The following is a 27,055-nucleotide window of genomic DNA, read 5'->3' on the forward strand; positions in this document are numbered from 1 at the left end:
TGTTCAGAAAACAAAATTTTATTTATTGTAAAGTTCCTGAAACAGTAAACACCTTATCAGAAGTACAATGAACTGGCACTATTTCTTTAAAACTTTGAACTGTCTTCCAGGAACAACACCTGAAATATTCAAGAGAGATCTTAAGCCACAAAGTAATGTGATGCAAGGCCCTCCCCATCCCTTGTGAGCACCACCAGTGGAGAATGGGCAGTGAGCTTTTATTTGCATTTGTGACCTAACAGCTCTCAAGGGGGATTCAGGCGGTAGATCACAAACTGGAATTCATCCTTTTGTATTTCGAGACCTGCGCACAAAAATTGTGACATGAGACAAATCACAATGCAAATTCCACTTTGGACAAAAAGAAAAATATCATTTTGTAGAACATTTAATTTAGCAACTATAAAATCTATAAGCCTCTCCCTTAAAGAGGTGAATATAGCAACAAGAGGAGACAAGGCTGTGCTTTTCATTAGGACTTTGCTATTTACTCCAACAACTGAAAGAAGGCCTAGGCCTGGACTTACCCCTCCTATTGATACAGTTCATGGGTCTCCCATGAACCAGATAACTCTGTAGGAACATCTGCCCTTCCATTCCTTCAGCATCCTGCATCTGAGCAAACAGCAGCCATGCTCTCCGTGCTACAAAGGCAGCTAGTATGTGCTCGGTCTGGAGAGTGGGGACTGGGAGAGCGTTGCCCACAAGGTCCAAGGAGCTGATTCCCCAGAAGCAGCCCCTTCCCCACAAACACAGGAGCTTTTCCCAAATGACTTGTGTACACACACACAGTCCCCTGTATTAAACAGCTGCAGAAACCAGCTGTTCCTCACAGCTCTTGGTTTGCTCCTGGTTTTAGTGGTGTGTCACTTTATTTGTAACTGAGTTCCTCAACAACGCTGGCTGAACAACCCCTTCCTAGAGCTCAGGGTAAGAGCACCTCACTTGCAGCTTTACCCACTCACAGTGGAACAGAAAGAGCCTCAAGGGTGTGGGTCTGGCTGATAGTCCTGCAGTTAAATGTTACAGAAAATTTTCCGTTATAGCGTGAATCTAAGATGCCTTTTTTATCACTTACACTATTAAACCTTCACAACTCTATACAAATTCTTAATGATGTTAAAAAACAGCGTATAAAATCACCTTAAGGCATAAAGAGTTAAACAGAAATGCAGCCCACTGGAAGTCTCAAAGCAGCCAATTCAAGAAAAGCTGGCCTTGAAATAAGTATGTATTTCATGTATACATGTTAAGCTTCACTGTCATACATTAAAAACAGTATATATAGGAAAAAGGTAAGCACCTATTCTTTTCCATTAGTACCAGTCTCAATCTGAGACATGATCTGTGGTTACAAAGAGGAAGTGAAATGGGATATACATATCCCTCAAATAGTTTGCTGTGGGCAACCAGGTGTTGTTAAACGTTAATGTGTGCAACACTGGCAGCATTGTTCTGTAAGGGTAGGATGTGAACATGCTTCAACCTCACTGCTCTGCTCAGCTTAGTAACATATGGAAGGAAGTAAGGATACGAGAGAAAAAAAGTCAAAATGGCAATGATGGAAGATAGCAGAAGTTGCAATCTTTCACAGAAGAATTCCATGAATCAGCGTCCCCTCACCCAGGCAAATTGTCTTGGGCAAATGACTGGAGAGGAAGAGAAAGATGGCCATGATGTCACTGTCCTGCCTAACAAAGGCTGAAACAGACCACATTGTAGGTAGGGTCAGCTCCTCTCTGTGTCCAGAAAAACCCAGATAACACAGATAGGCTGTTGGCTCAAAGATTCTCCTGCTGAGAGCCAGCCAGAGCTGTCCAGCAACTGACTCCTTTCTCCAGAGCATGAAAGGCATCTCTGCGTTACAATATGTAACACGTCCAAAGTCAATTCTGAGCACCACTGGCTGTTTTATATGAACACCTTTGAGGAACAAGAAGATGCTCTACCTACTTGAATACTCAATATGTAATTTCATAGGGGGAAAAGCTTGATAGAACAGTTTAATTTAGGTGCCATTTCCCTGATGTGGCTTGAAGTAAAGGTAGCCCAACCTCTGGCAATGATGCCTTATGGAAAAACTACCCATCGTCCCACTGCTTTTGGTTCAGCTTTCTTCTGTACTAGTGTTCTTCCTCCACCTTTCCAGCCATGCTGATCAGATCACCCCAGTACTGCTGCTCTCATGAAGCCATTTAACTTTTGTGTGAAGGAGGAACTGTAACATTAGCACAAAGCCCTGAACTCCTCACTAAATGGAGTAGAACATTTGATACATTTGAAATTCGAAAAGTGTGTACCAACATGGAAAAAAGGGAAAAACTAGCTCAAAAGTTTCTATTCACTGTTTTATAGCAAGAAAACTTTTGTCAGAGTTTATTATAAAGGAACAGCATAAGGAAACCAAATAAATAGTTGAATAGTTAACAGTATGCAATATAATAGTACTACACTTCCATTACATAAAAATTAAACTTTGGAACAGCATCAATATGAACAATTTTTTAGAAAACTAGGACTCAGGCCAAAATCCTCAGACCTGTACATTGCAAAAACCACCCAGTTTTGGTGCCCAGTTGGTGCCAGCTTTGTCCTCTGAGGGACTGCGTTCATTGAGAACTAGGACCCATCCATACTGCTCCCTAATCCCACTGTTCCAGGCCACATAACATGCTGTATTTCCAAGTGTCTAAGGGAGAGTGATCAGGAAGCAGGAGGCATGAGCTGTGCTTCACTTTTTCAGAAGAAGCAGTATCTTCTTCCTCATCTGACAGCTATATTGAACAATTGCAATTTAGCCTAAGGATGCTCTTTTTTTCCTTAAAGCAGCAGTTACAGGAACAGAAATACCATAGAAATGACCTCATGATCCCAGTAAAACCCCAGCTGGTTCTGGGGGAGGTGGAATCAAGGGCTGATTAGCTGGACAAACTGTCTAACCTAACATGGTAAAGTCAGTGGAGAGAACTTCAGCAACTTTAGAGAGGAGCTACATCAGAATGTCATTCTTTTTTCCTCTCATCAGCACTGTGTGGCCACACTGAGCTGGATTCTATTGGCACATCTCACCCAATATGGGAGGGGAAAGGAACAATCTCTGCTGGCTCACAAGTGACTGAAGTAAGCAAATACATCACCCTCAGGAGCAGGATTTTACTGTGCTCCCAAATAGTACATATCTCCAGTACAGATTTCTTTCCCAGTGGGGCATGTGCATCTCTGTCTAGAGAAGCTCAGCTCACTGTTCAGCTACACACCAGAGGAGTTTGGGTCTTTGACCTGATGTAAACAAAGAAATACACACAGGATGATTCTGAAATCTGTACGTCAAACCAGATGATCAAATTTTCCTCTCATACAAATTTAAAATGAGCAGATAGTTCCACTGAAGTCAGGAGGTGTTTGAGGAAAACCCAGCATTACATATTTGCATTAAATACCAAAATGTATCCTAAAATACTCCTATTGACATATGTCACCGAAACACTTCCAGTGTCAACTTCTCAAGAACACCAGAACAATTAGCAAAAACTCTGTTACCAATCAATAACAACAACAAAAAAACAGAAATAAAAATTAAAAAACAAAAATAAGCTTAACCTCTTTGTTAAATTCCTGTCAGTCACTTGAAATTTCATCTGTTCCATGAAAATAAGAACTTGGCACATTTTTTTTGTATGCCATTTATAAACACTTTATCTAGAACATTTATTGCATATCAGAAATTCACTTGGCTAGAATACTTTTGTTTAGTAGAAAAAACTGCCTTCCAGTTATAGCTATGAAGCTCCACACAGTTCAGTAAATGAATTCTCCTGGTATTTCCTGCAGTAATGGTTCCTCAAATTTAAATCGTTTGGAAATGGCTTTCTGCTCAGTTACTTTTTCTTTTTCTGTCTGCCTACATTGTCCCAGTGTGTATGAAGCCACTACAATTAGTTCTTCTGTCACTATTGATTCTTCCTCTCCAGTCTTCTCAGTGTCTTCTGATTGTTCAGAAGCAGAATCTCCATCTTTCTGGATGGCATCACTGGTCTCCCCTTCTGTAGTCTTATTGCAGGCTCTGCAAGCAGGATTATCACTTTGTTCCAACCATGGATGTTGGAGACATTCTTCAGCAGTTGCCCGGTCCCTGCAGAGCAAGGAAAGTATTAAAATAAATGTCCAAATGAATACAAAATTCAGAACCTTGCAGAAGAGATCACCAAAAATTATTCCAAGATATGACTATATTAAAGACAGATAGAATTGTAAATTAAAAAAAAGCACTGACAACTATCTTTTACCAAAAAAGACCAAAGCAGTTCAAGTAGATGAACTCCTAGCATTTAAAATAAAGGTATTCAGAAATCCCTAAATATGAGTTTACACTTCCATGTTGCCAACCAACCAACTTTTGAAGTTTATATTTATATATAGAAAAATTATCCAACTTCTACATTCTTCAAGTATTACCACAGACAAGCAGTAGGCAATTTCAATAGCTGACATGTCTCATGAAGAACTGGTAAAGTTCCACAGAAAACACCTGTTCTGTTTGGGAGCCTGGAAGTTCCAGTTTGCTGCCCATTAAGAAAAGTGTACTAATGAACCAGAAAAGGAAAGGCTCTCTACCAACCCATCCAAGATTAAGGACTCAAAGCTCAGTTCATTTAAAAGACTTCAGCAAAGTACCTGCAAGAAGAATGGGTGTAGTGTTCACCACTACAAGCTACAGTTCATACACAGTTTTCTGAAAGTAATTTGAGCTTTAGTTACTAACACTTGGACATAATTTGGAATATACAAGCTTGGATGGAAACTGAGGAATTCTCTTCTCATATACATAAAAAGTAATAGCACAGTGAAATCAAAGTCCCCTTATACTTTAAGAATGAAAACACTAGCACTTGCTACATTTAATATTAAGTCAGTCTGACATATTAGCATATACAATAGTGTATTTTACTTACTCGGGTTTCTTAACCAGCAGAGTTTTGATGAAATCCACAGCAGACTCTGATACAAGGTCAAAGTCCTCTCCAGAGTAACTTACATTCATTTGAGATATATTTAAGAACGTTTCTTGTTTATCATCCCCCAAGAAAGGTGAGATCCCTGTTAGCATAACATATGCCAGTACTCCAATGCTCCTAAATTAAAAGTAAAAAAGTTAGCCTTTCTTTCTTAAAAGCAAACAAACAAAAAATCCCCAAAGAACAACCCTTTTCAGTAAAGTTATGATGACCATTAATTTTTTCAACTTACCACATATCAGTTGCTGTACTGATGGGGTCATAACTCAGAATTTCAGGAGCTGTTCAGGGGGAAAAAAAGTGGGTTTTGTCATTTGCAGACAATACATTAGAGCTAAAAAAGTGTGCTAAAAAAGCTCATGTGGTAAAATTTAAGATAAGCCATTTGAAGCATGACAGTCTTTTGAAATCAAGATACTTCCATTCAGGGTATTTAAGTGGTTTTTATTATTCACTGTTTTAAAGTAAAAAAATTGTTTTTCTTTTACTGCCATCTTCAGAAGCCAAGCCAGTCTCCTTCCCAATTAAGGAATCTGTATACAAGTTTCTTGCAGACAAAACAGAAATAGCCAACATTGCATATTCCAGTACAGCAACCCATAACTATGAAGATATACCACACAATAGATATAAATATATATATTTAAAAAATAAATATATTCTTAAGTATATTTTCAAGGTCTGGAGTGGTTTGGGTTTTTTTTTTTTAAAAGAGAAAACCTACACTGCTAAGATATTGTATTCAGAGACTGAGTATGTGAATTTAAACTTTTAATCCAAGTAATACTTGTTATGACTGCTGGTAAGACTCATCCAAAGTGTGTCTTCATCTTCAATGTAAGCATACAATGATAGTTCATTAGACTGGCAAGACCTGCCAGTTCTACCTTTGGCAGCAGTACCACGTCCAAGTAATAACTCGATCTTGCGACAGTAACTACACAGCCAGGCTGGCATGATCCAAATCCTCTTTTCACTCCCAGAAGCCTGGACTATTCATCACTCCTCTAGTAATAACTTACCGACATATTCTGGAGTTCCCATGATTTCTCTTAGTTCCTCACTGCTCTTCATTATTCTGGAAAGGCCAAAATCTACTATCTTAATGTCTCCCAGAGGAGACTTACTGGTTAGCAAAATATTTTGGGGCTGAAAAACAAGAGGAGGAGACTTTTGGGATCACCAAAAAAAATTGAATATCTTTAATATCATATTGCATAATTATTTTAGGCCATGAACAACAACAATGCCTCCTGTAACAAGTATGATATCCTGGATCATTTATCTCTTTCCCCCAAGGGATTTTGAAGAGACACGTAGGCTAAAAGGAATGGCAGGATTATAAATTTAGAATGGAGAATCAAATCTTTGTTAGCTTAGAACACATTGGAAATACATGCCAACAGCTGTCACTAAACAATAGCATGTAAGTACCTCCATACTTGTACCTCTTTAGTCCTTTGGATCACGTTTTTTACTCCTCTTGCTCCTTGATTCTTCCAATAGATGGTGTAAAATACCTCCCTTTGAAGGTGGTCCAAAATCACCCAATCATTTAAAAAACCCTGAACACACAACTATTTTGACTGCACCTGTTTAAAGGTCTGTTGCAACCAACCTGAATCCTGTTCAAAGTACAAACAACTGTATTACAGAATACTAACTGAAGAAGAGTTAAAAAAATATAGCAGCCTGAGAAACAGGTTTTTAAGAGCATCACCTTTGGATAAACTTGTTTGCACTGACGTCACCAGATCTTGGCTGTCTTCCTTCAAAGCATCTTTGTGGTCATTAAGAAGTTCCTTACTATTTTAAATGCTAGCTTAATTTAAAAAGGAAAAAAAAAATTGCAATTGAAGCATATCATTGCCAGAAAAAAAAAAAAAGAAAAAAAAAAAAAGAAAAAAAAGAAAGAAGGTTTGACTTTCCCAACCCCCAGACCAGTGATCACACTGGGTTTTATCATTAACTTCTGCAAATGATAGTGCTGACAATTGGCACTGCATTCGTGCTTCTACTGTGCACAAGTTCCATGGAAGCGCAGAAGTCTATTGGGAACCTGGACCCTCTTGCATCAGAGTGGTTGAAAAGGGAGGAGGACAAAAGTGTAAGAACAGCAAAGCAACCACTGACTGATAATCCAGATGGAGTAACACCAACATTTATACTCTTTTTCTCACACAGAGCTGCTCTGTCCTCCATCCCCAGAGTCATGAAGACATGCTCTCACATGAACAGCCTTGCTTTTCAATACAGAAATAAACCTGGGCAAGAACATTTTAAAAAACTTTGGCCAGTTCTCCTCACTGCAAGACCTGAATATAGTTGAGTTTTTTGATTCCCGCAGAGTTCAACTGTTATTTGAAACTAACTCCATGATGTTGTCAATTTCTTTTCTGTTTGTAAACCTACATATTAAGAATAGCTCTTTTTAAATTTTCTTTAGAAATTGGAATCTGGTGGCTATAAAAAGGCTTTTGGAGCGGCACATTCTCACATACTTTATAGTTCAGATTTGTTATTTTCTATTTGTATTAGAAAAGCAAACATCCAAAAACGCTGACTATGCCTCCTCATTACCCTCTCAGATGTTATTCCCAGTGAGAAATTTAGTTATGAAGAGTCAAATTAAAAGCATGAGAAAAGTATTTTTTCTCTATATTTAAATGACGAGAAGTTTTTAATGGAAAAGTTTTGTGAAACCCTTCAGCCCTGTATTTTAACATTTTAGTAGATAAAGGAGTTGCCATTTTTATTGTCTTTAAAAAAAATCTCATTATGCAAAACACACCTATGCAGAACAAAACCCTCTCTACAGTATGAATTGAGTCATAACTCTGAATCAATTCTTAATGAAATACCAGTAATTTTCTTATTTTAAGGAATCATTATGGGATTCTTGTGAAGTACCAGCCTAAACACCAACATGAAACCTTAAAGAAGCCATAGCTTTGAACTCACCATAGTTTTCAGCTTGACAGCATTACTCAAACTTTCAGAAAAGGAAGATTATTTCCTCACATCTGTAACATTGTTTCTCTTTTGGTTTTACTGTGCTAGAATACATCTAAGTTTGGCTAATGCCAGTCAGCCCACAGACAGGAGATGCAGTCTGGAGGCTCTCCTGGTGGCCTTTCACTTTTACCCTCAAGCACTACTGAAATTGTTAATGAACACCATCAAATGGCAATCTTTGAAGACCTCCCCCTCTACTGCAGCAAGGCTTAAAGGTTCCATTTAGATCCTCTTATTTCTTGTGTATTTAGCTGGTTTCAAGAAGACACATAAAGACTAAGGACACATAATAAAGATCAGGTTTTTAATCTAATCAATGCCTCACCTTACCTAATTTCATTAATGGTGCAGGTTATCTAATTATATAATATTCAAAAAACCTCAGAATGCCTAGAAGAAAAGACAGGAATTATCAAAGAAATAGTGGTCAGAAACAGGAAAAACAGACTAGCTGAGATACCCCAGCTTCATTATGTCTAAAGATACTAAACTAGGCTGATTCTAAAAAAAGTAGAGGACCCCCATATCTTCTTCCTCAAACCCCACGCCTGCTTAAATTCTCTTCCATTCCCAACTACTGTAAGCTTTTACCTAAGACTGATTCAAGATTAAGTCAAAGAGCAAATGAGAACACAGAGAAAGGAGACTTCCCTTACTCTGCAGCTTTTAAGCACCATTAAGAGGAGATGAAAGACTCCTGACTACAATCTGTGCACACCCTGCAAATTAAATAGCATCAACACAATACTGTCAAGTGATAATTAATTTGCACTTGGTAGCATTATATTTGCTCTTCATCCAAGTCAAAACTAGACTACATAATTGTATTTTGCTATTAAAACAGGACACATTTCAACTATCTTTCAGTAGAACCATGTTTTTGGAAAGAATTATCAGGTGACAACCTTGCTAAGCCACATCAAAATACCCAAATTTCTTTCTGTGTTCAGTCTCAAGAAAAATCTTGTATCTATTCAGAAGGCAAAGAGAAGCTAAAGCAAGGTAGCTGTCAATGTCACAGATCTGGTTCATTACATTTATAAATATTGAGCTGGCAATTACATACGGACAATCACTTGGGTTTAAATTCCTCTGGGTGTAGAAATTTAACTTTTCTTGAAGGTGCAACATATGGCAAATTGGATGGACCTTTCCAAAGGAATTTGTAACAGATAAATGAAATGGAAATCTTTAGAGACAGAAAGGTGAAACTAATAGTGCAAAACTCCCCCTTTTAGCAAGAATTTGTAAAATTTGCTATTGGAAAACACCTTGCATAGCAGCAGTAAACACACGGAAGTTTTACAGATGTCATCACAAAGTACTTAGTTAATTCCACTGTGCAAGTTAAAGCAGCATGAGACACAGGATACAACAGAAGATGAGAACTGTGGGTTGATAAATATGTGGCTGAAGCGAGCACCCAACTTTTTGCATTCTGTCAAAAATGGGCCTTTTTTAAAAGTCTTGTAAGGCATGTGAATCAATTAATCTTTGCAAGTAATGATTTTCAATTCTACCATTTCCATAATTTTTGTTTGCCAATACTCTGAAAACTTCCATAAACCTTATTTTGCAAAAGACTGATAGTTTTATAAATCACAAAAGTCATCACACTGAGTAGGACTCCGATTAAACACGCACTGCACACTGCAGTAATGTATAAACATGTTAATTAACCTCAATCACTGCACCATTTCCTCTGCCAATGAATTTCCGTAAGGCAGCAAAACAATGCTGGATTTTCCACTGAGAACTGCACATGCTCCATGTTATGGCGTAAGTTTTCTGACCGGCTGGGAAGCTTTTAAGTAAGCTTTTTATGAATTTCTTTTCTGGAGAAAATCAGCATCCCAAGTCTACTTTTGCAAATAAGCACTGTAGTCATATAAAACACATCATGTTTCCAGTTACAGATATCCAGCTGGTGATGCTAGAGAAACATCACAACTATAACTACAAACAAGTACAAATATATACTGTCCACAAAAAACATTTAATTTTACGTATTTTGTTTCAAGGAAATTAAATGGCCAACCATTGAGACACTGAGTACCTTGTTTAAGATACTGGAACTTTGAGGAATTCTAACTGCTCATTTTTAGTCTTTCTGAACACACTCTCACATCACTTACTAAAAATATTTCATTAATTCTTTTAGTACAATTATTAATATTCTGTGTGTATGACTCAATCAAAATTTTAAAGAATTCCACATATAATTTGAATAAATGTTTGGAAAACCAGGCAGGTGACATATTTGTGTGCAAATACGATTCATCTGCTTTAGTTGATGAATGACATGCTAAGTTAATATATGGAGTCCATACAGCCCGATACTGGAATCTACTGGTAGCTTTATAGTAGGGCCAAAATACAACTAAGTAGAAGTAAAGATTTCAGCAACAGGACAAACATGCAGCAGCTTACAATACACTTAGTAAATAAGAGAATAGAGCATGTAAAAAGAATTTTAAGAAATGTAGTGCAAGTCACTTTGTAGACTCTCTTGCTTAGTAATAAACTATTTCAACCTCATAATGAGATACAGTTGCATCTTCCATATAAGTGCATGGATAGAAGCTAAAGAAACTGGAGCTTGCTGCCCATTGGAGAGGTTAGTTCTCTGGATCCCTTCTTGACCATAAGATTTCATATGATGGCAACTGTACTTGTCACTTGATTTGGGTCAAAACTATTTTTCAATAAGAAAAAATACTTGTTTCAGTAAATCATGATAATTTATATACCAACAGGGTGTCAGTCAACTGTTTGGCAGCAAATTAGACATTTAAATTAGGTTTTACAGTAACTGGGGAAAAAAAGGAAGAAACTGCTAAAAATGTACTTAACACATTAATTTACCAGTCCTGTTTGAACATTTCACTCTGAAACATTACTTTTTTCCACCAGTATCAGTACCACCCTTCTTCATTAAAACTCAAGTCAATACAAAAAACAAACCTGGTTTTCAATGGCCATATAATACCCAGACATTTTTAGTGCAATGTAGAAATAAGTCAGGTCTTACACAAAGCACTCATCTGCAATTTAAGGTGCAGGGCAAACTTTTGAAGAGATTACATTTCACTTCATCAAATGAAGTTTAGATTTAACATAATCATAGAAACCCCCCCAACATGCTTGCATGTTACTCTATCCCAAAAGTTTAATTTTATCATTCAAAGTATAATTAGGTAAAATTGTGTTAATTACAAATTTGTGTTATGGTGACATAAGCAAGAAAGTCAACAGATGAGAAATCAATAAGAAAAATACAGCACCAATCTTACCTTTAAGTCAAGATGAACAACATTGTTTCTGTGCAAGAATGAAACTCCTTCTAATATCTGCTTCATAAGTCTCTTAACATCTTTTTCTTTGAAGGCCTCCTCTCTTTCAGCCACACACTGGTCAAAGATTTCACCTCCAGCAGCACTGTGGACAGTAGGAATATAGTTAGTTCTGACTAAATTACAGCACCCATTTGGCTCTACTCACACTTTTTTTCGTGTAGGCAATATCAGCAGGAGGTATAATCCAATCATGATATTTTCAGTTATTAGACATTTGGCAAGGTTTTACAGCCTTGGAAGTCTTTTCTGCAGTATGGCAGCTTTGGAGAGAGGCGCAAATTCTAGTCATTTAGGTTAGAGAATATGAACAGTACAGAAATTTTGGGGACTACTTTTGAAACACTACTGACTTCGCTTTCAGATGAATGCCACAATTATTTGAGGACAGTGTTTTCATAAAAGTTGTGTCTTTTGTCATTTCTATAAAACTGCGCGGAAATTTGGCCACGGCAAATTTTAGCAAACATAGAGCAAAACCACCCCACCTCCCACCCTCCTGAAAACGCTTTGCACATATTTAAAAGAATAAATGTAAAGTCTGCAACTGAATTGTTTTTGAAGTCTCTGGTATACAGGGATGCATTAAGTTTCTAAACTTCTTTCATCTAAAAATAGCTCTGAAAATTTTACCTCTCAGCTTCCATCCTCTTTTGTATATGTTTAAATAAATAACAGAATTAAAAAAAAAATAAAAATAACTAGATAAGAATGTTTTTAAAGTACTCTGAAGCCACATGCAGTACCAGCTCTGTATAGTAATGGCTCTAGATAACTAAAATTGTTTTACAATATAAACCTGTAGCATCAAAAGTAAAATAAACCGAACAGAATCTTCATCTTAAAACAAGAACAGGCATAAGAATGTTAGAATGGGGCCACTTTGCATATGGATTGTTGAACTCCTACTATGAAATCAGCACATACACCCTTTGTTCTGCATGAAATTCTATAATCACCCGTTAGGGAAAGGTGGTGAAACCCTCAAGGGCAGAATCCTCTCCAGTTACACCAAACTGACATGCAAAAATTACTGATGCATACCCACCTACTCTGCCTTTGCTTGCTTTTTTCCAACGAATGGTATACTCCCTAGGCTATCCTGAAGACAGCCAGGCACATTCAACATTAATGTAACAGCAAATGAGAGTTAAAAAAAATGGTGCATTTCAACTGTGTACCCCGAGAAAAAAAACCACTTAAATATATTCAAATGTTCATTTTGCCTATACAAACTTTGCTGCTACAGTCCTAGTACTTTCTAAAAGCCTCATGAATTTAAAAAAAAGGTTTTTGCCCTCCAAGATATTCTCACAGCTCTTATTTTAAATTTTCCCTGCAGATGGTCTTACAAAAAAAATTAAAAAAAAGAATTTAAAAGAAGGTTAAATCGTACCCTTTTCTAAAGAGTTTTAAACTTCTGTTCTATATGGTGGCTGCTGGCTAGCTGGTACAGCAGTACAATTTGATCTATTAAACTAAGATTTTCTTTCAGAAAAACCATCTATTAATTATTTTTCTTCTTTATGTATCAAGAGATAGAGCTCAAGAATAAAATGAGTTTTTCAAGGGAATATTAATACTATAATTCCTTCTGAAAAATTTCATATGCCTGACACTATCACATTTTTCTTCAGTCCAGTTTTATTTCATTCATGGAAATAGTAATATTTCAGTTCTGAACAGGATTCAAATATTAATGACTTTTTAAAATTTAACATCAGCTAGTGTATTCTAATATCCTAAGCCAAATTCCTTGAAAAAGCAACATCACTTGGATTTTCCAGATAGGAATAGAAAAATATCTACTGCAACCCATAAATTAAACTTTCTGCCTTAAGAATGCCATAATATGTTACTTGAAGAGTGATTTAATTCCTTGTAGCAGTGAATTATAGTGCATATACAGCGATAAGATCTACTACCAAAATTACTAACACAGTGTGTTTTATAGCAATAACCCTGGGATTTTGCTGGTAAAGCTCTGCCACTTCAAATAAGGAAAAAATACTTCTGTTATTTAATTCTGTGAAATCAGATTTATACCCAAAACATGGGATCACACTTTACATTTAATAGATCCAGCTGAAAAAACAGTGGAAGTTGAAGGTGGGGGGCCTTATAAAGCCCTGCTTGCTATATGTCTACTTGGTAGGCATCTGTTACAATTTGTTTATTAGTGTAACTTAATTAAAACTGAGGCAGACACCAACGCTAAAATGTAAGCTACCTAGAATTTTAATATTACACCTAAAGAATTCTGAATTATAGGTGTTAGAAGTCATGGCAATAAAAGTTGAAGCAATGTCCCATCAGTGAAATCAAGAGACAGTGCTACCAACGTGAGAGCAGAAAACCCTTGATCCAGAAACTTTCTTTAAAAAAGAAAAAAAAATTAAGTCTCTCCCTATACTTCTGAAGATCTTGGGTTCGTCGGCATTTTTAAGAGCGAGACATGCAAATCCAGCCCTCACACATGCACACCCACTTCATAACTTATGAGACACTGCCATTTTCAGCTACCGTAGACACTTGGCTTTACAAAATAGTTTCACATGGGAAGGTGACTTCCCATGCAATGTTTTGGTTTTTGATCTTAACTTTGCTATTTAGGAGGCTGATAGAACAACTCCTTCTGGACAATTCATTTTGTCCAAAGAATACCACATTCAAACCAGTAACCCTTTACAAGAACACATGGAAATTTGATACTGCAAGACCATTTTGTGTATTGTTGCCGTGGAGCGAGCTTAATGGATTCCCTTAAGCAAAACAGTCAGGGAGCTGTGAGCCAAGCCAGTCACAAGTGGTTGGAAGCACAATGCAAAAAATTAACTCCAAGAAGATCGTCCTGCCCACCTATTCCAAGTTTTGCCAAGTTCCTTAAAAATACTTTCAACTCAGCTATTTTATATTCCCCAGATACATTTCAGGGGGGAAAAAAAATCTAACCATAGAAAGGCTCAAAATACCTGCTAAGAGTATCACAGGCATGTCACTGTTATGATTTCTGTGTATATGCAGACCAGGAGTTCTCTGGTGTTAATAATATTTACCAATTTTTCACCAAACTGTATTTTTTCTAATTATGAAATAACTTAGGAAATGACTGGGCCAGTCAGAAAATGTTCTTAGGGGATAAAAGCAAAAAATTATCCTTAGGACAACAAGGTTTTTAGGAAAACAAGCCATCTTAATCTGAAAAAAACCCAACAACTTGATAAGGATATATTTAATGGAAAAACATTCTGAAATCCAGTTTTTTTAGAATGCATTATTTCTCTAGTACACTCTCCCTTAGCTAAGTATATGAAAAAATTGTGAGAAAGGGAAGGCTTTCTGAACTTGAAAGCTATGGCAACCATAATTCTTCAGCTATTTTAATTTACTTATGAAAGCACTGTTGTGCCATTAATTTCTCTTGTCTCAAGTGAAATCCAACTGCTCTTCATCAATGAAAAGCATGCTAATACTTTATTACTACTTAGCAGCATAAATGAGCTAAAAGTCATTTGGAAGTCTAGAGAACTAATCTTTGTTACAATTATGTTGACTTTAGATTAAATGGAGACTACTTATCTTCCTTGAAATATATCTTAACAATGAACTGTATGAAATTCAGCATTGAACTTCTTTCAAGTACACTTAGGAGACACTAACACAGTCATTTAACTTATCTTTAGAAAAAAATTCAACAAATCTATTTCAGGGCACCTGAAGAAATGAACCATTCCCCCAGCTTTAATGGATCAGATATTAAGTTACTGTTCTGAAGGATGCAGAAGTACAAATCACCAGAGGACAAATATGTAGACCAATTCCTAAAATACGCTTGATTTCAATGCTGAGTTATATACTGTCTGCAATGGACAAAAATTTACTTCCTCAGTCTTCAAGTCTGTCAAAAGTCTTTCTTGAAAGGGTTATCTTTCAAAATAATGGAAAGTCATCTACCTTCTATTCATGGACCTTACAGTACAAGCTGTTCATACCACAGTGGTTGTAACACTACCAGCAAAGTTTCATGTTCACTGCTGCTGACAGCCACACCTCTTTCCTTGGCTAGGCATACTATTGGATAGTAAGTGCACCTACTGGTAATTTTTCCAGTGTAAGGCAATGTAATGTTCCCAAAGCCTGAGAAAACTACAAATCCATATCTGATGAGAGGACATGGGAAGAGAAGCATCCAAATACATAAAATTGTAGATGCTGGTCTTAAAAGTTGTCAGTTCTCAGACAAATGCTTTTAGTTTTTTGCCTTCTCTTTTCTAATCAGGCAGCCCAAGAACTGAATGAAACACAAAGGTAACTAAGACCATTCAAGAAGTTTTCCCCTAAAATGTTTTAGACTTCCAGTCTTGATTTGAGATTGCTAACTAAAACGACTCCTCTTGCTACTCAAACAGACAAGATGCAAACATTGGAGCAGCAGTTATTTGTGATTACAGAGGGTTTGCTTCAAGTTCAGTCTGTTGAATCCTGTGCCAAATGGATCACTTCCTGCCAGCAGACTCTTATTTTAACCTATCACACCTCCAGAAAGTAGGACAATAAATCATGTCCAAGACCATATAAGTCCATTACATTATCCAGGTCCAAATAACAGGTGAAAAAACACTTCATCCAGCACATGAAATATATACTAACTGTGTCTTCAGGATGAAAGAGACAACTTGTTCCTCTTTTTAAAGTAAGCATAGCAGAAGTCTACTGTATTTACACAAGGCTCTGGCTCAGTTCAGAGACTCTTCATAACAAAATATTAATGATGCAGATTCTTGAAGCTCCACTTACAGGTTTCTATACATTTGACCCACTAATTACCCACTAGTATCATCTATCCCTTCCCCAGATGTGTGAAAACATGGTGAAAAAGACCAGTTCTTAAGCATCAGATGCTCTACTGCTCTTTCTTTCAAAAGAAATGGGAAGATGACAGGTAGATTGCATCAAGTCCAAAAGTTGCCAAATTTGCTTTTTCTTTTTATACCTGATATGTCCAGTTTCCCAGACTATCTGTACCTTCTTCAGCAAAATTTCTTTTTGGTTCTTTTCATTCTATATTTTCAGTGAAATATAGAAACATATAGAAACATAACTGACCCACAGATTAATTCCAGGCTTTCTGTTACCCCTTCAGACTTACATACCCCTTACATTCTAACTTAAATACCCTGATTGAGGTCTTATGACAACAAACCTACGTCAGAGACTGTTGTGAGGGTGGATGCAGACAGTCCCAGTTTGCTATGCTACAGCTGAAGCCCAAACTGTAATGCCTCCTTGCTTCCCACTGCTCAACGCTTAATATGAACATGGCAAATTTTAAGTTAGCTTTCTCTCAAAAATCGATACTGCTTGAAAGACAACCCTCCATGAAACATTAATATTTCTCTTCCTGAAAGCAGAACATCTCCTGAAGGCAAAGCCCTCAGCCCTTATGACAGTTTCTACATCAAGACAAGAAACTTTAAAATCTCCGCTGATGAAGTCAGTGGCCAAGATTAAGTATTTGTTTCACTTCTTCAAGAGATAAAGATCTGCCACAAAGACCATCAAGCTTAATAGAAACTGAAATGCCCTAGAGAAGCTTGCAGTCTGGGTATGTTCTTTAATCCTCTGCATAGAGAATGCCAGAAATTCACTAACATTCATACCTGTTTTGTTGCAACATGTCTTTGGAACACTAAAGAAGCATCCAGACATACTTGCTGAAGTCAGGGAAAGACTGTTTTTGTAATTTACAACTCCAGCACACAGCTATTTATCTGAAATAAGGTATGACTGTTTGATGCATATAAACCCAGTAATTTTGCTAATTACTTAACAACCTAGTTAATACTTCATATTAAAGGAGTTTTGCAACTGTAAGAAAATTGAGTTCTAAAAGAAAACTAGGAATTTTGCATTGAAATTATCACAAAACTCATTGCTCATTTAGATTCCACTGCTCATATTAAAACCTATAGGATCTAGAAAATTAAACTGTATTTGAGTTTAAATTTCTGCTAGTATTCAAAGCAGGTATTTATGAGTCTTCAGTAGCAGCAGTTAAAACCCCAGAAGCTCTGTCACACCTATGTATTATAAAAGATACTTGAATATTTCACATATTATGACTTCATTAAAGGCACAATGAAGTTTAAAAATGTATTCTAGAAGGAATTTTGCCTTAGGAGACATGGTCTCATTCCATTTCACCAAACTTTGAAGATAGAGTTTCTTTTGATTTCTAAACAAAATGTGATTGGTACACAAGATTTCTTAATTTTTTTTTTTGCTATCAAGTAAGAGAAGAGCTGCACAAACTAGATTTATCTTAACAAACAAGTCACTTCTGAACTATTGAGCCTCACTGTTCCTCTCTTAATTATTTAAAATCCATAAAACTTAACAAGAATTTAGCAACAAGCATTTGGCTGAATCTTGGAAGCTAGTGAGATGTCTTACTATCTAAAGCCATTGGCATTTGATATGAACAGTCACAGCAGCTGCAGGAATGCCCACCTGGACAAACTCAAGTGGAGAGAACCACACAAATAAAGAGTCAAGTGTCTTTTTGAAAGAAACTATTCTAAGTCTCAATCCTCCTCCCTTCTTTCCCCAAAAAGATACTGTTTTATCAAGTTTGCTATTACAGAGGGTTTTAATAGTTTCTTTTTTGGAATGATGTTGCTTTCAATACCTCTTTTGTAGCTGGTAAAAAACCACAGCAGATTTCATCCCATCTTTGCCACTGTCAATGAAATAAACTTCGGTTCTTGAACAAATACTCATCGCTTCTTTCTTCTTCCTCATGCAGGGAGTGTACAGAGTTCATATTTCATTTAAGATGCTTTAACTACATAAATTATAGTTCAGCTTTGAAAGATACTACATAATTAGAGAAATTTGTTATAATCTGAAGTAGTTATGAGACTGCACATAACTTCTTGCAATCATCATTTTCTTAGCAATTCTTCTTGAAGTTTAGCAAGGGTAATAGGCAACCAATAAATTTTTTTTTACATTATTCACATTGATACACAGTATTTTTACATTATTATTTTTAAGTAAATACTGCAGAAAGTTATTCAGGAATTATTAGTAATACTTACTATTCCAGGACTAAAATCATCTCTGTTGCAGTTTCATAAACTTCATGCAAGTTAATGACCCAAAGGTTGCATTGTGCCAGCTCAAGGACTGCAATTTCGTGGATTATTTCCATCCGACAGTCTTGGCCCTTTCTTCTTTTTCTCATGAATTTTGCTGCAAACTCTCTTTCAGTGTCTTTCTGGATACACTTCTTCACCACTGCAAATTTTCCCCTGAAATTAAATAAGAATTTAGTTTTACATGCCTTAGTGACAGCTTTAGCACTGCCTTTATAAATTAATGTTTTAGGAAACTTGACCCAAATCACTATTAGCATTTAAGATTCATTCTGAATTTAGAAAGATGCCTTGCTGAGTGACGATCCTGTGCTCAAAACACTCCAGCCCAGAACGTAAATAATGTCCATGAAACATAAGGATTTAAAAAAAAACCCTATAAATTCAAGCAACACCGTTTTCAAAAACATAGAGTAAACAAGCTGTGCTAGTTCCCAAGATTACATTATCCTCCAAACTTTAATTTTAAAAGCTGGCAAGATCAAAATATACAAACGAGCAATTTATGCTTTCTCTGACTACCTCACAGTAACCCAATCACTGTGTCTGAAGTACCCCACCATATTCATGGTAAGAGCACTCTCATTGAATCCTGCTCCATTTGTCATCACATACCCATACTCTGCATGTTTCAAGATGGTATTTTCACCATGGCATGTCTCAAATGATAACAGCTGGAGTTTTTGGTTAATAGTTCTCAAAACCCCCTACTTATATAAAGCCCTTATAAGAATAAGGAACCTGGATAATGCAAACACAATGAAGCACCTTGACTAAAATCAAGCTCTGTAGCACGAGATCTGCAGCCATGCCAAGGTGAGTAGGAGCACAGAGAGCAGAGAGAGCTGAGCACCGTGCTTAGCCCACATTAATGAGCGTCACCTCGGCAGAACACACACCTGATGATGCACGAGGTCAGCTCAAACCACACTGCAGCGCTTGCGTCACACCTCTTACCCCACAGCACACTGGCACAAGTGGCTGCTTTTAACTTCCCTGCAAGAGTCCCACACCACCTGCTCCACTCACTTCCATTCACACAGTGCTGATTTTTAGACTAAAAAGGTATTTTAATTAACACCTCTCACTAATGCAAGGATGAATTCTCACACTTTGAAGTATAGTAACCTTACTTTAGCTCTTACCATAGAGGTATAATGATCATCAAAACTACCTTTTTTGTTTATATGTAAACATTTTCTTATAAAGCTGCAGGAATAGCTTTGAGATCTTTATTTTGGTCCTTTACTTACTGCAGGGTTGCTGAAAGCAAAATAATAGTCCTCATCTATTTTGGAATACAATTACTATGGTTTGCCTCTCCTACCTCCAACTGAAGTTCACAGAATTAACTACTTCAGCTTGTGTCAAAGATCTCACTCTCCCAGCCTACTGGCAGAAGACTGTTATCCATGAAATATAACTGCTAAACAAAGTTGTGGTCAGCTTGCTTTTAATAAACATTTGTTTCAAAATCACACAGTCTAAATGAATCAAGTCAAATAAGTACCCACAAAGTGGGTATTTGCTAGGCAATCTCAATAAAATAATTGGACTTGTAACCACTGATACAGCCACAGTTATTCCTCTAGGAATACTATTTTGCATAAGCACACTATCTACAGCACAATATGTAGGAAGACTAGATCACAGCACAGTCCAGATGTCTGGTGAAGGTAGACAAACAGCAAGAATATGCTTTCAATGTCTTGAAACTAACTTTTTGGGAAAATGTTCTTAATTACTAATACATACATGAAGACAAAACTATTCAAGTTTGTAAATGCACGAAGATAATTTTGTAGCACAAAATTTACGTACAATAGAAAGCTATGCATTTATCAAAAGTGTTAATACACTTGTTCAAGTTCTCAGCACCAAAAAACACCTCGAGAAAAAAATCAACTGGTAAGTATGTTGTCAAAAAACAACATATAAAAATAAACTGAGAAGCCCTTTAATAGCAAGTTATTTAAACATCTGATAGATACTAAGCCTTACACCCATAAATCTAGGTCCCTGCCTGCATTCAACCTTCCCTGTTTTCATTATATAGTCTCTGAAAGCACTGCGTACTTCCTCTTGAATGTTGCCTTAGTGCAGTCAAAAGCTTTTAATTCTAGCACCAGGAAGGACCTAGAGAAAGTGGCTTAAAAAAGTTTGAAATCTCTATAATACAGCTTTCAAGTACCATGCTGTTTTGAATTACATACAGAATCCATCTGGAAACAAGTTAATTAGCCTAATGAGTACTGATGTTGCGATTCACTGTGCATTAGTCACTATGGAAATAAAACAGGATTCATGGAGCAGCAAGAAACTGCAAGAGCCACCCCGTGTGTGGCCACCGTGTATGTCCTGTTCAGCTGAGCTGGCCAGAAGCCTGATAGGTGACGTCATTCAAAGGACAGGTTACACGGGAGTTCAGCCGGCTGACAAATACTAATTCTAAATTCTTTCAGACCAAGAATCCTGTCCAGGATTCCTTTTGGTTATGCCTATAATTAGAGCTATTATAACTACTGCATGTTAGAACTCATCTTTTCTGAATATGATCCCCAAAAAGATCAAACTTGACAAACCTGATGTTTATAACCAGAACTAATTACTGTGCAGTGATCTAGATTCATGTCTAAGAAAATTTCAGAGCGAAGATCCAAAGATAGCATCCAGTATATGGTTACGCCAACAGATAAATTTTAAAGAATTTCTTTTTGATTGAGACAGAACAGTAGATAAGACATACAAAAACAAGCATTCTTATGAAGTATACATCGCACACATTTAATCTTCACTTTTCTTAAAGTCCTGCTTTTCAGAAGTTATTATAAAAAAAGTATATAAAATAGTGTTAGATCACATCATTGCTGCTTCAGTGTATTGAGAAGAGCTAGCAGTGAGAACGTTGATGGAAGGAAGAATAATTTTGAGATGAAAATATTAATGTGCATTTGTCAAGTTGAAAACAGACTACAATATCCAATCACAAATAAAAATGCTTTGGAGGGAGACAAGAATAGGAAACTCTAAATAGTTCTCAGTCCTCACAAGAGTCTCATTCAATAATTATGATTTAAGATAAATCATATCTGATTACAAAGAAGCTCAATGTCACCTTTTCAGATTGCCAACAGAATTTGCACTGTTTCATTAGGCACACATTATAGCTCAAAGGAAAATTGTCAAATCACAAATCAAATGTCAGATCAGATAAGCAGCAACATTTATGTCACACCAATTAATTTTTGTTGTCCTAGGATCAGAACAACAGAGAACTAACATTATTAATTTAATTATAACATATAAAAATAACTAAGCTTAACTAAATATTTAAAAATAACTAACTTTATTTTTAAAGTGACCTATAAAACTGTTACTGTAACAAATGCAGAAATAATTTCTTTCTGTGAAGATGTTCACTTTCTATAAAGTTCAGAAAAAAACTTTTCTGAGATCGACAATACTATATGCAGTTTATTATGTAACTCATATCAAACATTTCTTCTAAGTGTGGGTTTTTCCCCCCGACAATTTTGGATTTCCAAACAACAAAGTGCAGGGATTACATTTCTGATGTTCATGAATAATTTACTCACATAAATTTATTCTCAATGGCAAAACTGACTACTTGCAACTCTTCATTTCACCTCTTTTTCACTTTTGCTTAGTTCCACAGCTATTTCACCCCAGCTACTCCACCCAATGTGCTACTGCAGAGAGCAGCTGAGGACAGCAGTGTCATGGCAGAAAATGGTAGTGTCATGTACTGTTAAAACACACATCACTGAAAGCTACTGGAGAAATAAAAGTTCATGCCAGAACTGTTCTTTTGGGGGGAAAAAAAAAAAATCAACAGCCATATCACTAGTCAGGAACAAAGAATATTTCACACTCCTTGGATGATGACAATATTTCTTATTCTTACCTTTGGGTGGAGAATGAGCTTATATGCTTTAAGAAAAAACTAGGAATGAGAAGAAAAAACAGAATTGCATTGGACATATTTACATGTGTACACACATTTTGCTAGAAGATCGTTTTATTGCGGATCAATAATTTAAGGTGATCATTACCTTCCAGAAGAAAGACAGACCAGTCAACTTATTCCTTCCTCTAATCCAGCTCTAGAATCAAGAGTATTCTTTTCTGTACACAAATGATGACTTACAATATGTGCATAGCTTGTTTCACATAAAAAAGGAGTGCAACATTCCATCAACGAACTAAAGAATTAATGGCCTAGTAATACTTTGCCTGCAATTAGGAGGTTTTTTTCTCTAAGAAAACAAGCAAAGCAACTAAATATAATTATAGTAGACCCCTTAAGGAAGCTCTTGGTAGTAAAAAATTCATTGTTCCCCATTTTACAGTACAATTATGGCTTAAGCACAAATGGCAAGGAGAAGAGTTAAGCAATTGGTGTCTTGTCCTCTGCAAAGGTGACACTGCTTCAAACTAACCTAACTCAAGCTAGCACTGTCTGAAAACATTTAAATCTCAGTGAGGTGATGACAAGTGGCACCCTTAAAACAATCATCAGAAGTAAGTTTGATTTCAAACCTCATGCAAGTTCAGATTTGTGTGAGAATATTGTGATTCTGAGGACAGTAAAATTATTAAGGCTGTGAATACTGGACCAAAATGTCATATATTAAATAATTTAATTTAAAAAAACCCCTTTTATTTCCATGTCATGTTAAGGAACTTGCAATAATTTCCTTTACTGAGTGGCCATTATAACAAAGTTTTTGATATTTTTCCCAAGTGAACCTGGCTTTCCCAACAGCTGTGTTTCAACAGACTTGCAAATGCCTGTTCAGCTACTGAACGAGGCAACATCACCCGAAGCACATAATCTCTACATTCTGAAAACAGTTTTTTCTCCTGTGAGCAGAACCAATGAAGCCCGACTTCCCATGGGTTGGCACCTAAGTCCCTCTGGTGACAGTGTGATCAAGTTCCTCCTAGATTCATCCATGCCCTTCAGGACTGCTTCCCCCATGATTTTTGCTCCCTAATGTGCCACCTGGGGCCAGAGCCCTGGTACCACTCCTCCCAGCATCACCAGAACTACAATGCCTTAACATTTTGCCACGTTCCACTTCCTTCCCACCTCCTCCAAACACAGGAACCCAGAGAACACAAAACAGAGGCTCCAAGTGCTCTGGGAAGTTCAACATCCATGTGTTGACTGACAGAATGGGAGGCCAAAGATTGCACAAACCTGCTCAGCTCATGCAGCAGCCCTGATCACAGCAAAGGTGAAAAACCTACTTGCTTCTTTCTCCATGCTCTCAGGTTTAAACACAATCCAGACAAATGGTGTTATTTTCAAACCTACCTAAAATTCAGCTTTCAAACTGTTTCTCTAATTCTGGGAAGTGGGATGGACAAATGCAGAGTGTATAAACCTTTTTCTACCAAATCTTAATGTTAAAATAGATAACATTGTGTGCACAAGGACTGCTTTTAATAGGAGACAAAAACCTGCCATACCTGGCTGCTGCTTTGTTCTTTGTAAAGATAAACTCTACCCATAAAGAGAGAATAACACAATTTATGAACATGCAAAAGTGAAACAATTTGTGTTGATAAATCATCAATAAAATTAGTTATAAGTGGCAGAGAGACTTTCCACCTATATTTTGTCACAGAGTTGGCAAAAAATAGTCTTTAATGGGAGTATTTGAGCTGAAATATCTGCTTTTTAAAAAACAAAATTTAAAACTGTTGAATAAAAAACCAAGCACATGCATTCAAACGTAGAGATTTCCATATTCTAAAAGAGAAGATAGTGAAAACACTCACGAAGTTAAGGAGAGATAGCCTGAACCAAAAATATGTACAATTGTTGCTCAAAACCACGACAAACACTTAGAACTGCCACTTAACTCATTTTAACTACTGGTGCAAAATCACAGCCTTCACATGAAGGTCATCCTTAAAATATTCAAAAAATATTCCACACAAAAGTCCATGCTGCTATTTACTTGTTTAAACTGCAGACTAAGACTTGAAGCAGTAGTTAATTCTTGTTCTTAGGGTAAAGCAAATCATCCCAGTTGTACTTTTTTTTCCAGAAATAACCTTCATCTATTTCATGCTCTGATTAGGCCAGTGACTATCACCCAGCTCTGAGGGAAATGCTCATTCCATGGAAGAACTGCAAAATATTTTCTGAAATAATCTGAACTTCAAATAAAATAAAAAAACCCAAACCAAAACAGCAGTGATACCAGAACATTCTGTACTACACTGCTCCTATGCCTTTTGGACTGTTTATTAGAATTTAGGCTATTTGTAGACTGTGTTTAGTTAGCTTCAGTTTCCAGGCCTTGGACATTGTGGTCACAACAATCCACAAAAAGTTTTCTCGTTCCATGGGATGTTTCTCCCACCTGCTTACCATGTGAATGCTTTAGACCACTACATTTAAACAGGTATTATTCTACTGGTACATCAGAGTTATTAAGTGAGCATTAAGCTAACACCTAGGCAACCTAAATATTTGTTACAGGTACCTACAGCAACTGCATTTGCCTTGAAACTCCTCCTTAGCTCCAAAGGGGTTGACTTTGCCACTGTATAAACTGAGGTACACAGAGAGCATAACTTGCAATGGAACATACATTGAGGAGGATATCTTTCCATATATCCGGTGGTACTCCATCTAATTTTTATTGAAACAGTCCTTGGATGAAGCACGTGTAATTCTAAGAATACTATCATTCTTTTAATAGGAAGTGACAGAATTTCAGACAAAAGTATTGGTTAAGTGGTGCTGAAATTCCATATATGTAGTTCCCAAGACGCAGAAACCTTTTAATGAGACTTTCTGCCCTAAACCTTGCATTCTATCAGTCATGTGTGAAATGATACATGGACTAAATCTCACATGCGGAATCATTTCCAAACCCAAGACTTCAAACCAGCTTTAACTCCTTGAAAAGTTCCACCATTAGATTACTCTCAAGCATATGCTATTCCAAAGGAGTGTAAAAATTGTTTTTCCACGTCACAGCTTACAAAGCTCGAGAAAACAATAAATACTTTCAAAAAAAAAAAAAAAAAGAAAAAGAAAAAGAAAAAAAAAGAGGCAGGTTTTCTTCTCCAATGGAAATCTAGACCAATATCCACTACTTCACACGCTCCCAGGGAACCACAGCATCCTCCCAGCCAGATCGGCAAGGCTGGGGAGCCGAGGATGACTTCTGCAGCAGAAGGAGCGACAGACAGCTGCGGGGTACAGCTGCCTGCCAGCACCCTCTTCCAGCCGAGCCAAGGCCACGGGCACGCCCTGGGAGCTCCCTCAGCGCGGGCAGAGCTCCGGGTGCCGCCGGACGCGGCTCTGCCCCGGCGGGGACCCCCGAGGGTGGGCTGCCACAACCCCCCGGCCCCGCTCCTTCCCCCGCCCTCGGGGCAGCGCTCACCTGCCGAGCTCCCGGCCGGGGCTCAGGCTGTACCGCTCCTGGAAGGGCTCCGTGCGGATGGGCGTACGGATCTCCGCCAGGAGCCCGCCCCGCCGCCGGGATCGCCCGGCCGCGGGCTGAGGTGGCGGCGGCCGGTCACCGCGGGAGCGACCGGGCTGCGGCTTCTCGTCGGGGATCATGGCGCGGGGCTTCTCCCTCGGCAGGGGGACGCCTTCTCCTTCTCGTTCTCCTCCCGCCTCCCTCCCGGTGCCCGTGTCCGTCCGGCCCGCGCTCCCTCCGGGCGCTGCCGCTGCCGCGCGCTCGCGGAGGCTGCGGGCAGCACGCGCCGGCCGAGGGGGCGGGGCGCAGCCGCGCGGCCCCGCCCCTCGCGCGCCTCCCCTCGGCGGGCGGGCCTGAGGGACGGCGGGCAGCGCCACCTGGCGGCGGCCGTGGGGAGCGGCGGGTCAATGCCGCTGCTCGCTTTCGGCGAGGTTTGAACAAACCCCGCAAAGCCGAGGCTGTGCCTGAGGAGAGACCGGCTTGCCTCCCTTCATAACTTGGATATCTTCGTGTCACTGCAGCGGGAGGATCCTCCGCCTCTATTCGGTCGCATCTGGAGCACTGTGTCCTGTTCTGGGCTCCTCAGGACAAGAGAGATGAGGAACTGCCGAAGAGGGTGCAGTGGATGGTGACACAGATGATCAGAGGACAGGAACATCTCTCTTATGAAGAGAGACTCCGGGAGCTGGGCCTATTTAATCTAGAGAGGAGAAGACAGAGAGGAGATCTAATCAATAGATACAAATATGACAGAGGTGGGTGCCAAGAGGATGGTGCTGGACTCCTTTCAGTGGTCCCCAGTGACAAGATGAGGAGCAATGGCCACAAACTAAAACTCAAGAAGTTCCACTCAACATGAGGAAGAACTTCTTTGCATTGAGGGTGGCAGAGAACTGGAACAGGCAGCCCAGGAAAGTCATGGTGTCTCCTTCCCTGGAGACATTCAAAGCCAACCTGGATGCATTCCTGTGTAAGCTGCTGTAGCTGGCCCTGCCCCAGTGATCTCCAGACGCCCCTTCCAACCCTCAGGAAGGACTCTGATTCTG

General features: G+C 38.0%; 1 protein-coding gene across 1 annotated transcript; it reads right to left on the reverse strand.

The window, feature by feature from the left end:
- Positions 1 to 26,281, reverse strand: STK17A (serine/threonine kinase 17a). Its single transcript, XM_064419826.1, has 7 exons — positions 25,971 to 26,281; positions 18,484 to 18,696; positions 11,324 to 11,468; positions 6,038 to 6,164; positions 5,248 to 5,296; positions 4,953 to 5,132; positions 1 to 4,132 (listed from the first exon to the last, which is right to left on the reverse strand). Exons 1-7 carry the CDS (start codon positions 26,147 to 26,149, stop codon positions 3,799 to 3,801), a joined length of 1,227 nt encoding a protein of 408 aa, XP_064275896.1. The 5' UTR covers positions 26,150 to 26,281; the 3' UTR covers positions 1 to 3,798.
- Positions 26,282 to 27,055: the final 774 nt, after the last annotated feature.

Source organism: Passer domesticus, chromosome 1 (genome assembly GCF_036417665.1).
Source record: "Passer domesticus isolate bPasDom1 chromosome 1, bPasDom1.hap1, whole genome shotgun sequence".
Lineage (NCBI taxonomy): Eukaryota > Metazoa > Chordata > Aves > Passeriformes > Passeridae > Passer > Passer domesticus.

Excerpts from the sequence above, each read along its gene's own strand:
- STK17A (XM_064419826.1), bottom strand. The coding sequence starts at position 26,149 with ATGATCCCCGACGAGAAGCCGCAGCCCGGTCGCTCCCGCGGTGACCGG. Across the intron at positions 6,165-11,323 it reads TTGTTCATCTTGACTTAAAG|CCCCAAAATATTTTGCTAAC; the intron begins GTAAGATTGGTG and ends CTTGTTTTTCAG. Across the intron at positions 5,297-6,037 it reads GGGAACTCCAGAATATGTCG|CTCCTGAAATTCTGAGTTAT; the intron begins GTAAGTTATTAC and ends CCCCCTGAACAG.